Source organism: Pipistrellus hanaki, assembly GCF_964339955.1.
Source record: "Pipistrellus hanaki genome assembly, chromosome: 17".
NCBI classification, from domain to species: Eukaryota; Metazoa; Chordata; class Mammalia; order Chiroptera; family Vespertilionidae; genus Pipistrellus; species Pipistrellus hanaki.
Window position 1 is genome coordinate 42,529,044 of NC_140519.1, and position 15,073 is coordinate 42,544,116.

The 15,073-nt window shown below is 44.1% G+C and overlaps 1 protein-coding gene across 4 annotated transcripts in view; it reads right to left on the reverse strand.

The window, feature by feature from the left end:
* Positions 1-15,073, reverse strand: part of NDUFAF6 (NADH:ubiquinone oxidoreductase complex assembly factor 6) — a 93,181-nt gene that overhangs the window by 13,331 nt on the left and 64,777 nt on the right. The window contains exons 1-3 of one of the 4 annotated variants that reach the window (XM_084864747.1): positions 8,517-8,724; positions 6,086-6,185; positions 5,117-5,239 (exon numbers count right to left, since the gene is read on the reverse strand). In XM_084864747.1, coding sequence (XP_084720873.1) covers positions 5,117-5,239; positions 6,086-6,185; positions 8,517-8,686 — 393 coding nt within the window. In that variant the 5' untranslated portion in view covers positions 8,687-8,724. Of the gene's footprint in view, positions 1-3,836; positions 3,946-5,116; positions 5,240-6,081; positions 6,186-8,516; positions 8,725-15,073 lie in introns of those variants that run through there. The other 3 variants (XM_084864748.1, XM_084864749.1, XM_084864750.1) reach the window with 3 other exon arrangements.

Here is a 15,073-nt window from a genome sequence, read left to right on the forward strand (position 1 = left end):
ATGTCTATCCTTACTTATTACATGCAAACTTCTTTCCATAGGATGAAGTTTCTATTTAATAAAAATAACCACTTAACCAAAAGGAGAAGAGTAACTCAAACTCCAGAGGAAATATCTACAAGGCACAGTGCTACTTTAGCAAGTGAAGACACTCTAGTAGAAAAGAGCACACCTAGGGCCACATCTCAGTCTCTAAAAGCATTTCTCTCAAGAAACAGGGGTCCAGAGAAATGAGCAATTTCCAGAGTTGGGCAAAGGAGAGTTAATATGCTCCCTAGAGTATCTTATTGTTCCAGAAAATAGAAAACACTCAAAAAAGTATGGGAGGCAGTTTGAAAGAACCTCCTACTATCCAAATCTGGGACTATTTGAACACCAAAATCATTAAGTTTAGTAATGAACTATAGACTACTGAAAAAAAAAAAAAAAGGATTTCATGAATTTATAATAATAATTAATAGACAAATAAATAAATATAGGAGAGCCCTGGCTGGTTTGGCGCAATGGATAAAGCGTCGACCAAGGTCCCAAGTTCGATTCCGGTCAAGGGCATGTACCTCAGTTGCAGGCACATCCCCAGTGGGGGGTGTGCAGGAGGCAGCTGGTCGATGTTTCTCTCTCATTGATGTTTCTAACTCTCTATCCCTCTCCCTTCATCTCTATAAAATATCAATAAAAGATATTTTAAAAAATAAAATAAAATAAATATAGGAGAGTGGGATATCTTGGTTACTGTCAAGTGGTAAATGTACTCAGAGTATTAGAATTAGAAAATGAGCATTTTGCAATCATAATAGCAAAGACTGAATCAGACAAGAACCATCAATGAATGCTACACTTCAGGGGAAATTAATGAGAAATAGGATATTTGCATTGTCTTATAGTTGCCAGGAGAATTATAATTATACAGTGAGCAAACCAGGCAACATCTTGTCAGGATGATGAAAATTAACAATGTCCATAAGGTACAGATGTACAAAATATGCCTCCAGTCCTAACTGGTTTGGCTCAGTGGATAGAGCATCAGTCTGCAGACTGAAAGGTCCCAGGTTCAATTCCGGTCAAGGGCATGTACCTTGATAGCGGACACATCACCAGTGCAGGAGGCAGCTGATTGATGATTCTCTCTCATCGATGTTTCTAACTATCTATCTCCCTTCATCTCTGTAAAAATCAATAAAATATTTTTAAAAATATATGCCTCCAGATATGACACCCTAAAGAAGAAGACATTGTCTGTGCAGTATTATGGCCAAGAATGCACAACCTGGGAAAACATCAGATGAATCCAAAATGAGTAATGTTCTATTAAAAACAATCGGAGGGGCTATCATCTTCAAAAAGGTAACGTCATAGCAAGGAAAAGAAGGCTGTGGAAATGTTCCAGGTTAAAATAGCCTTACCAGATAAGACAAACACCACCTGACCTTAGACTGGATCCTATACTGGAGGCGAGAAACATACAGTGGACATTAATGAATCAACTGGCAGAACTGGAATATTAGTGGAAAATTAGATAAAAAGTGTTGTATCAAAGTTAAATTTACTAAAGTCATAACTGTTTTGGTTATGTAATAGAATGTCCCTATTCTTAGGAAACACTCACTAAAGTATTTAAGGATAAAGGGCCACAATGTATAATATATAACTTACACTAAAAAATGATTCAGAAAAAAAACAGAGAACAAGTTCATGCACCCACGTGAGTGAACAGTACAAATGATTAACAAATGGGATAAAATGTTTTAAAATGTTAACAGGTAAATCTGGGTAAAGGGTATAGAGGTGTTCTTATACTGGAAACTTTTCTGAAAGTTTGATATATCTTAAAAACATTGTTTTCCTGCCAAATCAACACTAACTATGATATATTTTCACTATAGTAACAGTAGTAACACATAAAGTCTTTGGAATATCCCATATTTCAACTAAGACTCTAAGATGTCATTGACAACAAAATGTCAAGGCCAGCCAGCATGCTCCTCAGTACGCACAGGGTGAAAGTATGGAGCAGAGCTCACAGGAACCTAAAGAAGCTAACAGGCTGCACACAGTCAGCTCCCCAGTTCCCTCAGCACTGCTCCTGTTACACAGCAGGACTCCCACTAGCCTCTGTCCACAGCCCAGGAACCAGCGGGGGTTCCTCGGTCTTTACAAAGTCCTGCTCTTGTTTGATTTGGTACATGCCTGAGTGGGGCAGGGCATGTCTGATCTTTGTAGCCATGCCATTAAACACCCATTCCTGGAACACAAAAGTACTAACTGTTTAACCACTGAGAAGTCATACTCCTATTTTCTCAAGGATGAAGTTATAATGGCTGCACTTCCTTGACCACAAAATATAGTTCTTCTAGCTCATTCTGAGGGAAATCCGAGATCAAGGTAAAAAACAACTTATCTGTAGAAAGTTGAAAAGCAGCTGAATAAAGCATTAAGACTTTGAAAACAGCCGAAACCAGTTTGGCTCAATGGATAGAGCATCGGCTTGGGGACTGAAAGGTCCCGGGTTCGATTCTGGTCAAGGGCATGTACCTTGGTTGCAGGCACATCCCCAGTAGGGGGTGTGCAAGAGGCAGCTGATCGATGACTCTCTCTCATCGATGTTTCTAACTCTCTATCTCTCTCCCTTCCTCTTTGTACAAAATCAATAAAATATATTAAAAAAAAAAAAAAAAAAGACTTTGAAAACAGAAGTCGAACAGAATAAAAACCTTGGCTAAAAACATACATTTAAACTACAATATTAATAAACAGAAAAAATGGAGAAATGTCTGAGAAATTATAGATATTCAACTACTTTGTACTCTAAAAGCACCAATGATGTCCTAGCCAGTTTGGCTCAGTGGATAGAGCATTGGCCTGCGGACTGAAAGGTCCCAAGTTCGGTTCTGATCAAGGGCATGTACCTTGGTTGTGGGCACTTCCCCAGTAGGGGGTGTGCAGGAGGCAGCTGATCGATGTTTCTCTCTCATCAATGTTTCTAACTCTCTATCCCTCTCCCTTCCTCTCTGTAAAAAAGCAATAAAAAGTTAAAAGAAAATAATAAAAGCACCAATGAGAGAGTGCAGCAGGAACTGTTTCTCTACTTTGCTCTTAAGGAACCTGAGACCCTTCGAAGAACCAAAGGGAGGTGTTATGGACAATGGTGATATAAGCACGTGCTCCTGCAGAACGAGGAGGGAAAGAACATACAAGGAGGGCAAAGGCTCTGAGCACCACCTGCTCCTTTCAAATATCCGATTTAACCTTCAGCCCTGGTCATACAAAAGAGCTGGCCAACATTAGTCATCAAAATTTAAGCTGCTATTATAAAACTGGACAAACTGGCACACATTTAAATATTCTGTAATTCAGATGTGTCTTTTGTTTAAGAAAAGCCAAAGCAAGATCAATTTGTGTTAAAAGAATTTTGACTCTTCATGATATTTCCTAAGGCCAGAACTTTTCATGCAAGTCTTAGCATAAACCTCTACTGCAGTCAGGTTTGCGTATAAAATAATAAACAGCCCTAGCCAGTTCGCCTGTAGCTAGAGTGTCGGCCTGCGGACTGAAGGGTCCTGGGTTCAATTCTGGTCAAGGGCTCATGCCCGAGTTGCTGGCTCAATCCCCAGTAGGGAGTATGCAAGGGGCAGCCGGTCAATGATTCTCTCTCATCATTGATGTTTCTATCTCTCTTTCCTTTTCCCTTCCTCTCTGAAATCAATAACTATGTATTTAAATAATAATCATCAGCAGAAAGTTTCTGGATTTTAGAGAAACTTTTCTCTAAACTGAGTCACCTAGGTTGAAATGACTGAAGTGGGACGAACAGAGGTGAACACTAATCTAATACTCACAGCTTCCCATCCACTTTTTCTTCAGTCCCTGACGGAGGGGCCTGGCTCTCCATCCTTACAGGGCTGTGAAGTCAACCTGGGCCCAGAGACGGGGCTGCCTCTGCTGGCGCAGACCTGAGGAGAGGCGCACCGCTGTCAGGCCTGTGTGGGGCTGCTGTCACAGGAACTGTCTCTCGGCACTCACTCATCGTATGACAATGGGACACAGGTCAGTGGCAAGAGCACCGAATTCCCTTCCTCGGAATTAAGGGAATTAATTCGGTTCATAACTTAGCATATTTCTAAACTGCATAGCTGTTTATGAATGAGGTTTCATACAGCTGCTTTAATGTAAAACTAAATATTACATACATCTATCTATACAAATAATTTTCTAGCCCTTCAGTTTCTATTCTCTAATATCTAAAATTCATCAATGAATAGGCAATTCTATCAAACCAGAAAGGCAGTCTGTGTGTAGACGATATTGAGAGCATGTCTCCCTTCAGAGATAGAACAGGGTATTTACCTGCCATTGCTTCAAATGTGTAGGGTTTAAATTCTGCAACCAAATATGAGGAAAATAATGTATAACAAAAAGTGACCAGATCCCTCTTTCTCCCTTTAATAAAGAAATACATAAAAAATCTGTGCAATTTATTAGTGGATAATTTTAAATTCTTCTGCCCAAACTAACATGTATCAGAACATTACATGAGCCTAAGAATAATTTAGGACAGACTGCCCATCGCTATTATCCAAATTATATGCATCAAAAATATGCTTAAATTGCCGAAGCCGGTTTGGCTCAGTGGATAGAGCGTCGGTCTGCGGACTGAAAGGTCCCAGGTTCAATTCCGGTCAAGGGCATGTACATTGGTTGCGGGCACGTCCCCGGTGGGGGATGTGCAAGAGGCAGCTGGTCGATATTTCTCTCTCATCGGTGTTTCTAGCTCTCTGTCTCTCTCCCTTCCTCCTCTCCGTGAAATATCAATAAAATATATATATAAAAGATAAAAAAAGCCGAAACCGGTTTGGCTCAGTGGATAGAGTGTCGGCTTGGGGACTGAAAGGTCCCGGGTTCGATTCTGGTCAAGGGCATGTACCTTGGTTGCAGGCACATCCCCAGTAGGGGGTGTGCAAGAGGCAGCTGATCGATGACTCTCTCTCATCAATACTTCTAACTCTCTATCTCTCTCCCTTCCTCTCTGTACAAAAATCAATAAAATATATTAAAAAAATAAATCATAAATAAATAAAAATATGCTCAAATATAATTCTTACAATGTTTTTTTTTTTACCTTCCACAGTTCAACGGCCACAGGCTGATGTGGTGGATTGTCACTGTATATGTCATCCACAGTTTTCTTCCAAAACTGCATTCGCATCAGTCCAATTGTTTTCTCAGAAACTGAATCCTTCACCTATAAATAGGGTTTAAAAACTTTAATAAATGCACTGTTTACAGTCTAAAATATCAATATTTATGACTACATAATCACATAATTCAGCCAAAAACTAAGTATAATTCTATATAATTGTTTTAATTTTTCCTTAAAGTTAAACTGTTGTCATTATGAACTTTTTTTAAAATATATTTTATTGATTTTTTACAGAGAGGAAGACAGAGGGATAGAGAGTTAGAAATATCGATGAGAGAGAAACATCAATCAGCTGCCTCTTGCAGACCTCCTACTGGAGATGTGCCCGCAGTCAAGGTACATGCCCTTGACCGGAATAGAACCCGGGACCTTTCAGCCCACAGGCCTAACCGGTTAGGGCTCAATTATTTATAAGTATCTAGCTGATACTGTGCCCCATCCTGGTGATTCCCTGAAACCTGGCCAACTTTTCAGCCCACTGAAAATGCTCTAACCACTGAGCACATCAGCCAGCGCTGTCCATTCATCTCCTGATGGGCACTTAAGTTGCTTCCATATCCTGCCTATAATGTTGCAGGGAACATAGGATGCATATGTCTTTTTGTTTTGGGTTTCTTCCAATAAACACAAATGTGCAATGTTAAGTGCATAGTTTTACAATATCCTGCATTGTAAAAATAAATTCCAGAATGTTATTTCCAGAAACAGCAAGTTCTTTGGCTAGTTTTATTTTTGGAATTGAATTGTTAAGCATAAATAGGAAAAAAAAAAAAATCACCAGCAGACACCTTAAACACATCTAACATATAAGAATTTCAATTATATTTCTTTTTTGTTCAGCATTAAACATGTTATATCAACATTTTTGCAAATAATTTTAATACCAGCCTGAGCCAGTTCCACATTGAAGGCTCTCAGTGCAAAAGCAGAGCTTCTGGATTCTGTAGGAAGCAGCAGGGAGCATAAATAACCTTCATAATCTCGTTTCCTGTAACAAATAGGCAAGATTAAAATTTTAAAAAGACAGTTACTTTTGACTTCCAAACTGCACACAAAAAAATACTAACCAGAATTACCTGAAAAAAATGAGGCTTCAATTCAAAAAAAGGCCTGAAATTTCTTATAGTCTATACCAATTTCTCTAAAGTTACTAAAAATGTATCAGCCCACGATCCAAGACCAGTTAAAAATAAGAAATAATTAATCTCCATTAATTTATTTTGACTTATATAGTACTTATAATTTTAGTTGTTTCACAACCACTTTGTAAGAATTCAAATGAGTTACCAAGGTAGTTCCAGCAAGTCCTGGTATGAACTCGCAGTTTTTAATACATAGATAAATAAACAGATAAGACATAAAGACAGAAAACAATAGAGTGGCGTGGGCTGCTTACACGTATGCACACCCACTAGCACATACTGTACGTATGTTTCCCAGCCATACTGCTGAGCGAGCCTGGAAGCATGCCACTCCTCTCACGCTGGCCCCAGGATCAGTGAACACACCCGACACCCAGATCTTGGTTTCTAAATACCTTTCGCCACTGAAAACAAACACACAAATAAATGCTAGGGGTCCTTGGAGGAAAGACTGACTCCAGAACTGGGGCAGGGAAAATACAAGGTAAGCCCGAAACATCATCTTGAGGAGAAAGAAACGTTCAAAGAATGAAGGGGTTTGTCAAAAGGACAAAGAAATGGACACGATCAGGTTCCCTTTGGCCACGTCTGGGACAATTTGAGCATCAAGACATAAGGGCAGTTAACAGGCTGTAACAGGGCCCCATGAGCCTCTATCAATAGAAATGAAAGAATAAATAGCCCTGGCTGGTGTGGTTCAGCGGTTATGAGCATCAGCCTAGGCTCGGGAGGATTATGGGCTCAATTCCAGGTCAAGGACATGTACTAGTACCTGGGTTGTAGGTTCGATCCCCAGTCCCACTCAGCGTACATGCAGGAGGAGGCAACCAATAGATGTGTCTCTCTCAGATCCATGTCTCTCTCTCTCTCTCTCTCCTCCCTTCTTCCCTCTCTTCCACTCTCTCAAGAAATCAATGGAAAAAATATCCTTAAGAGTGAGGGTTAACAACAACAAAAAAGAATAAAGGGGAGCCGAAACCGATTTGGCTCAGTGGATAGAGCGTCAGCCTGCGGACTGACACGTCCCAGGTTCGATTCTGGTCAAGGGCGTGTACCTTGGTTGCAGGCACATCCCCGGTAGGGGGTGTGCAAGAGGCAGCTGATGGATGATTGTCTCTCATCGTTTCTACCTCTCTATCCCTCTCTCTTCCTCTCTATGAAAAATCAATTAAAAAATAAATTTGAAAAAAAAATTGACATAAACCTAAAAAAAAAAAGTCAAGCTCATGAAACATAAGCAAAGACTAAAAACCCATTCCAGATTGGAGAAAACGAAAGACATAGCGGAAACTGGTTTGGCTCAGTGGATAGAGCGCGGCCTGCGGACTGAAGGGTCCCAGGTTTGATTCTGGTCAAGGACATGTACCTTGGTTGAAGGCACATCCCCAGTGGCGGGTGTGCAGGAGGCAGCTGATCGATGATTCTCTCTCATTGCCGTTTCTTCTCTCTCTCTTCCTCTCTGCAAAAAAAATCAATAAAATGTTTTAAAAAAAGAAAAAATGAAAGAGATATAACAACGAAAGGTAGCACATGATCCCAAGTGTAATGAAGGACATCATAGAATGATTAGCAAAATGCAAACCGATTCCGTGGGTTAGATGGTAATATTGGATCCATTTCATAAATTATTTTTTAAAATATATTTTATTGATTTTTTTACAAGAAGGGAGAGCTAGAAACGTCGATGAGAGAGAATCATGGACCAGCTGCCTCCTGCACGCCCCCTACCGGGGATGTGCCTGCAACCCAGGTACATGTCCTTGACCGGAATCGAACCTGGGACCTTTCAGTCCGCAGACCGACGCTCCATCCACTGAGCCACACCGGTTTAGGCTCAGATCCATTTCAATGTCCTCGTTCTGACAGGTGCACCATGGCCATATGGGAGAGAATCCTGTGCCCCGTACAAATCCCCGGCATTGCCTCCCGCCCCACGTCCCGCACCCGGAGCCCTCACGCGGGGGGGGGGGGGGGGGGGGGGGGGGGGACGGACGACGACACCGGAAGGGGCGGGTCCGCTCTCCCGGCCGCCCGGCCTCCCCGGGGCCCCCGCCCGCCCTCCGCCCCGGCCTCCCCGGGGCCCCCGCCCCCCGCCCTCCGCCCCGGCCTCCCCGCCCGCCCTCCCGCGGGGCCCCCGCCCGGCCTCCCGCCCGGCCTCCGCGGCGCCGGGCGCTCACCGCAGCAGCTCCAGGCAGTAGCGCTCAGCGCCCGCGCCGCCCGGCCCGCTGGCTGCAGCCACGGTCCGCCCCGAGCCCGCGGGCCCCGGGAGCCGCCGCCCGCGCGCCCACACGCCGGGCACGCCGGGCCGCAGCGGGCCCCAGGCCCAGCCCCGCATGGAGGCCGCCATGACACGCACGCCGCGTGCCCTTCGACCCCGCGCCGCCGCCCACGGCCACGCAGGCCACGCCCCCGGCCGGCCCCGCGCGCTCCTCGCCGCGGCCGGAAGCGGCGCCGGGACGTCGTCCCTCGGAGAGCCGGCAGGTGGCGCTGTGGCTCTCCCTACACCCGGCCGCCCTCCGCTCCCTGCTGCGGGATTCCAGGAAAGCTCTGCGTGAAGGCAACCCATCCTGCAGCCCCCACACACACCCCTGCTCCCGTCCAGGTCCTTCGAAAGATGCATTTACCCAGGCGGGAGGATAGAGGATATTTGGACAGATGACTAGCTTGATGTATAACTTTGAAATAGTTATTTCCACAGTAGGTGAGCCTCCTTTGCTATTCTCTTATCCTCAGGCCCCTTAACTATTCGAGCTGAGAGTCTAGTTGCCATGATCTGACCTCGTGCAAGCCAGCAACTGCCTGCATCTGGATCCCCATTGGCTCCCGAATCGCCTAGACCAGTGGTGGGCAAGCTCATCAGTCAACAGAGCCAAATGCCAACAGCACAACAGTTGAAATTTCTTTTTTGAGAGCCACATTTTTTAAACTTCAACTATATAGGTAGGTACTTCGTTATTAACTTAATTAGGGCACTATGAAATCTGAAATTAGACTCACAGCTAGACATTAGTTAATGCTTACAGCAGCACATGGCCCAGTACTGCTATAGGTCATGGCACAAAAATGGCGAGGGACCCCTTCCTGTCTTGCCTCTTGCCCTTTTGTCCCCTCATGTGGAAGAGGCACTGAGGACTCCAAAGCGTTTCCCTGGGCGGTGAGAAGGGGGACACGGTCCAGGTACGCAGAGAGAGTCCGGAGAGGAGCCTGTTCAGTTTGGTTTTCAGACATGTGACCTTTGAAGTAATGGCCAGAGTGTTTACCATGTTCTAGGGGTTCTTCATTCAGTTTCACAGCAGCCATAGTCAGTGTAGGGTGAGTCGTCAGAGTTTAGCACAAAAAGTCCTGCATCCCAGAAAACCCCCCAGACGGGGGCTGTCTCTGTGCTGGGATGACGGCTGTCATCCCCGTGTCACAGAAAAAGGGTAAGTCGTTTGCCCAAAGTCACACAGCTGGTAACTGACAGCGGCGGGTGCTGTTTTTTTTAAATATATTTTATTGACTTTTTACAGAGAGGAAGGGAGAGGGATAGAGAACTAGAAACGTTGATGAGAGAGAAACATCGACCAGCTGCCTCCCGCACACCCCCCACTGGGGATGTGCCTGCAACCAAGGTACATGCCCTTGACCAGAATCGAACCTGGGACCCTTCAGTCCGCAGGCTGACGCTCTATCCACTGAGCCACACCGGTTTCGGCGATAGTGGCAGGTTTTACAACGAGGAAGGCTGCTTCAGAACCCAGCTGCTTCACCGCTGTACGGTGTGCGAGGGCAGCCGTGGCCACCTCTCTCCTCACAGCTCTGAAGGCCACCTATCTGGCATGGAGATCAGCAGGACTGATTCCTCTGAGGCCTCTTGCCTCGGCTGGTCGCTTGCCTTCTCCCCGTGTCCTCACATGCTCTCCCCTCCGTGAGTGTGTGTGTCACAGTGGATAAGGGCCTACCCTGATGACCTCATGTTACCTTAGTTGCGTCTCTAAAGGCTCCATTTCTAAATAACAGTCATATTCTAAGGCACTGAAGGTTAGGATTTCAACATAAGAAGGGGGGGGGGCACAATTTAGTCCACAACAACTCCTACGTCTTGCTGCCAGACAAAGGTAGGATTAGTGTTCCACACGAGGGAGCGGCATGTCCAAAAGCCCTGCATCGGTAAAGGGTTCAGCACATTCAAAGAACGGGGAGAGAGAGAGAGAGAGAGAGAGAGAGAGAGAGAGAGAGAGAGAGATGAGAGAGAGAAAGAGAGAGAGAGAGAGAGAGATAAAGAGAGAGAGAGACAAAGAGAGAGAGAGAGATAGATGAGAGAGAGAGAGAGAGAGAAAGAGAGAGAGAGATAAAGAGAGAGAGAGACAAAGAGAGAGAGAGAGAGATAGATGAGAGAGAGAGAGAGAGCGCGCGAGAGAGAGACAAAGAGAGAGAGAAAGAGAGAGAGAGAGAGATAGATGAGAGAGAGAGAGAGAGCGCGCGAGAGAGAGACAAAGAGAGAGAGAAAGAGAGAGAGAGAGAGAGAGAAGGAGAGAGAAGGAGAGAGAGAGAGAGAGAGAGAGAGAGAGAGAGAGAGAGAGAAAGAGAGAGAAGGAGAGAGAGAGAGAGAGAGAGAGAGAGAGAGAGAGAGAGAGATGAGAGAGGGGGGGGAGAGAGAGAGAGAGAGAGGGAGAGAGCGAGAGAGACATTGATCAGTTCCCTCCAGTACGCACCCTGACTGGGAATCAAACCTGCAACATCGCTGTGTCCTGACTGGACATGGAACCTGCGGCCTGTTGATGTCCGTACGGGACGATGCTCCAACCTGCTAAGCCACCCAGTCAAGGCTCGCGATAAACATTTTTTTATTTAATATATATATATATATTTAATATTAGGTTTTGGGTTTATTTTATTTTACTTTTAAATATGTTTTATTGAATTTTTACAGAGAGGAAGGGAGAGGAATAGAGAGTTAGAAACATCGATGAGAGAGAAACATCATCGACCAGCTGCCTCTTGCACACCCCCTATTGGGGATGTGCCCACAACCAAGGTACATGCCCCTGACCAGAATCGAACCTGGGACCTTTCAATCCGCAGACCGATTGATGCTCTATCCACTGAGCCAAACCAGTTTCGGCTTATTGAATATTTTTGAATAGGTAATATATTTCTGTGGTGGATTAAATGTGGCCACTGATGATGATGATGATTATTATTATTTTTTTTTGCAGCTACTCTTATCAAGAGGTGGACTGTATTTCCCACTGGCCAGGACCTGGCTTTGACATCTGCTCTGACCGGTCGAAGGTAACTGAAGTGACACGGAGCAAGTGCCGGAGCCTGTGCCTCAGAAAGCTTGCAGTTCCTGCTTTCCCCTCTCCGATGCCTCTGAGGCTGCCAGGTAAGAACATTGGCCGAACCCACTGGAGCGGTGGCTGGCAAACTCATAAGTCCACAGAGCCAAATAGCAACAGGACAGCGATGGAGATCTCTTTGGAGAGCCACATTCTTTAAACTTCAACTTCTTCTAACGCCACTTCTTCAACATAGGCTGGCCCAGGCCGTGGTGTTTTGTGGAAGAGCCACACTCAAGGTGCCAAAGAGCAGCATGTGGCTCGCGAGCCACAGTTTGCCGACCAAGGCTCTAGAGTAGGGGTGTCGAACTCAATCAGAGAAGGGGCCAAAATCTAAAATCCAGCCTAAATCGCGGGCCGAATGGTTTACTGAACAGTCATAAACTGACAATGTCATAAACTGACAGCAGAGTGCAGTGATGACAGCGCAGTGCGGGCCACATTGCAAGGCCTGGAGGAATGGATTTGGCCCGCGGGCCTTGTGTTTGACACATGTGCTCTAGAGGATAAGAAGCCACATGGAGGAGAACCAGGCAAGAACCAAGACAGCTGCTAGACACGTGAATGAAGCCAACGTGGCCCTGTGGGCCCACCCCATCTCCCAGCGGAAGGCGCTGTGTGACCGAGGCCAGGCAAACAAGGGAAAGAAAGAACCATCCAGCCAACTCACAGAACCAGGGGGAATAATAAGTCATGGTTGTGATAAGCCATCGACGTTTAGGGCAACGGATGTATTGTGCAGAAACTGATTACTAAGGCAACTTTCCATTACTAATGCAACTTTTCCAACACAAAATTTAAATATAAAAATATGCGCGTGAGGACTCAGATGCTTGTACACCCACGCTCATAGCAGCATCATTCACAATAGCCGAGGGATAGAAGTAGCCGAAACCGGTTTGGCTCAGTGGTAGAGCGTCGGTCTGTGGACTGAAAGGCCCCAGGTTCGATTCCGGTCAGGGGCATGTATGTTGGTTGCGGGCACATCCCCGGTAGGGGGTGTGCAGGAGGCAGCTGATCGATGTTTCTCTCTCATCAATGTTTCTAGATATCTCTCTCCCTTCCTCTCTGTAAAAAATCAATAAAAATGTATTTTTAAAAAATAATAATAAATAAAATAAAATCTTTTTTTTTTTTTTTTTTTTTTAAAGAAGCAACACACACATTCACTGACTGGAGAATGGATAAACCATGTGGGACATACCTAAGTGGAATATTATTCAGTCTTATCAAGAAAGGAACTTCTGCCGAGACCAGTTTGGCTCAATGGATAGAGCGTCAGCTTGGGGACTGAAGGGACCCGGGTTCGATTCTGGTCAATGGCATGTACCTTGGTTGCGGGCATATCCCCAGTAAGGGGTGTGCAAGAGGCAGCTGATCGATGACTCTCTCTCATCAATGTTTCTAACTCTCTATCTCTCTCACTTCCTCTCTGTACAAAATCAATAATATATATATATATATATATATATATATATATATATATATATATATATATATATTTTTTTTTTTTTTTTAAAAAAGAAAAGAAAAGAAAGGAACTTCTGTCAGGACCGGTTTGGCTCAGTGGATAGAGCGTCGGCCTGCGGACTGAAAGGTCCTGGGTTCGATTCCGGTTAAGGGCATGTACCTGGGTTTCGGGCACATCCCCAGTAGGGGGTGTGCAAGAGGCAGCTGGTCGATGATTCTCTCTCATCGATGTTTCTAACTCTCTATCCCTCTCTCTTCCTCTCTGTGAAAAATCAATAAAAAAAAAAAATTAAAAAAAAAATATATATATATAAAAAAAAAAAGAAAAAGAAAAAAAAAAAGAAAGGAACTTCTGATACATGCTACAAAATGGATGAAACTTGAGGACATTACGTTAAGTGCTATAGACCAGTCACAAAAAGATGCATACTGTCTGATCTCTCTTACAGAAGGTAGGCCTGGAGCAATCAAATTCATAGATAAAGGAATGAGAATGGTGGCTGCCACGGTCCAAGAGGAAGGAGGAATGGGGGTTTTTGTTTAACCGGTAGAGCTTTAAGAATTCTGTTGTTGATGGTCACACAGCAGTGTGAGTGTACAGGTCTTCCATACTGATTTCCAGAGGGAGATTAGACCTTTGTGTTACAGGTTACAAGTTTTCTTCCCAGTCTGTTTTTGCTTTGTGGAATCTTGCCATGAAGAAATTTTGTAATATATGTTTATATAGTCAAACATCAATATTTACACTTCCTGGAATTTGAGTCATCATTAAAAAGGCAACTTCATAGCCCTAACCAGTTTGGCTCCGTGGATACAGTGTCGGCCTGTGAACTGAAAGGTCCCAGGTTCGATTCCAGCCAAGGGCATGTATCTTGGTTGTGGGACATGCAGGAGGCAGCTGATCAATGTTTCTAACTCTCTGTTCCTCTCCCTTCCTCTCTGTAAAAAAAAATCAATAAAGTATATATATATATATTTTTTTAAAAGGCAATCTCATTAAAATATTTTTTTAATATATTTTATTGATTTTGTACAGAGAGGAAGGGAGAGAGATAGAGAGTTAGAAACATCGATGAGAGAGAGTCATCGATCAGCTGCCTCCTGTACACCCCCTACTGGGGATATGCCCACAACCAAGGTACATGCCCTTGACCAGAATCGAACCCGGGACCTTTCAGTCCCCAAGCCGACGCTGTATCCATTGAGCCAAACCGGTTTTGGCTAAAATATTTTTTTAATAATTATTTTCTTCTAGTACTTCTGTTTTCCTCTAGAGTACTTCTATAGTTTCAATTTTTACTTTCTTTTCTTGAGGGGATAAATGTTACAACAAAGGCATGGATATCTACCATTGTCTTACCAACATTTATTCATTAGTCTACCTTTTCCCTTTTGATTTGAGATTCTTCCATTTTCTTTTTTTTTTTTTTAATATATTTTATTGATTTTGTACAGAGAGGAAGGGAGATAGAGAGTTAGAAACAAAGAGAGTCATCGATTAGCTGCCTCTTGCACACCCCCTACTGGGGATATGCCCGCAACCAAGGCACATGCCCTTGGCCGGAATCGAACCCGGGACCTTTCAGTCTCCAAGCCGACACTCTATCCACTGAGCCAAACCGGTTTCAGCTGAGATTCTTCTATTTTCATCAAATAAATTCATGTATGTATTTCATTCTATACTGTTCTATCTGTCTCTCAATGTTCCAGTGCTACAAGCTTTTAAGTATTATGGGTTTAAAATATATTTTCATACATATATCTGGTAGTACTAGGCCTTTCTAGTTGTTCTTTTCCCTTCCCAGAGTTTTCCTGGTCATTCTTGTTTATTTTTTCATTTGACTGTTAGGATCAGTTTTTCTACAATATTAACAGAGAGGAAGGGAAAAGGGATAGAGAGTTAGAAACATTGATGAGAGAGAAACACCAATCAGCTGCCTTCT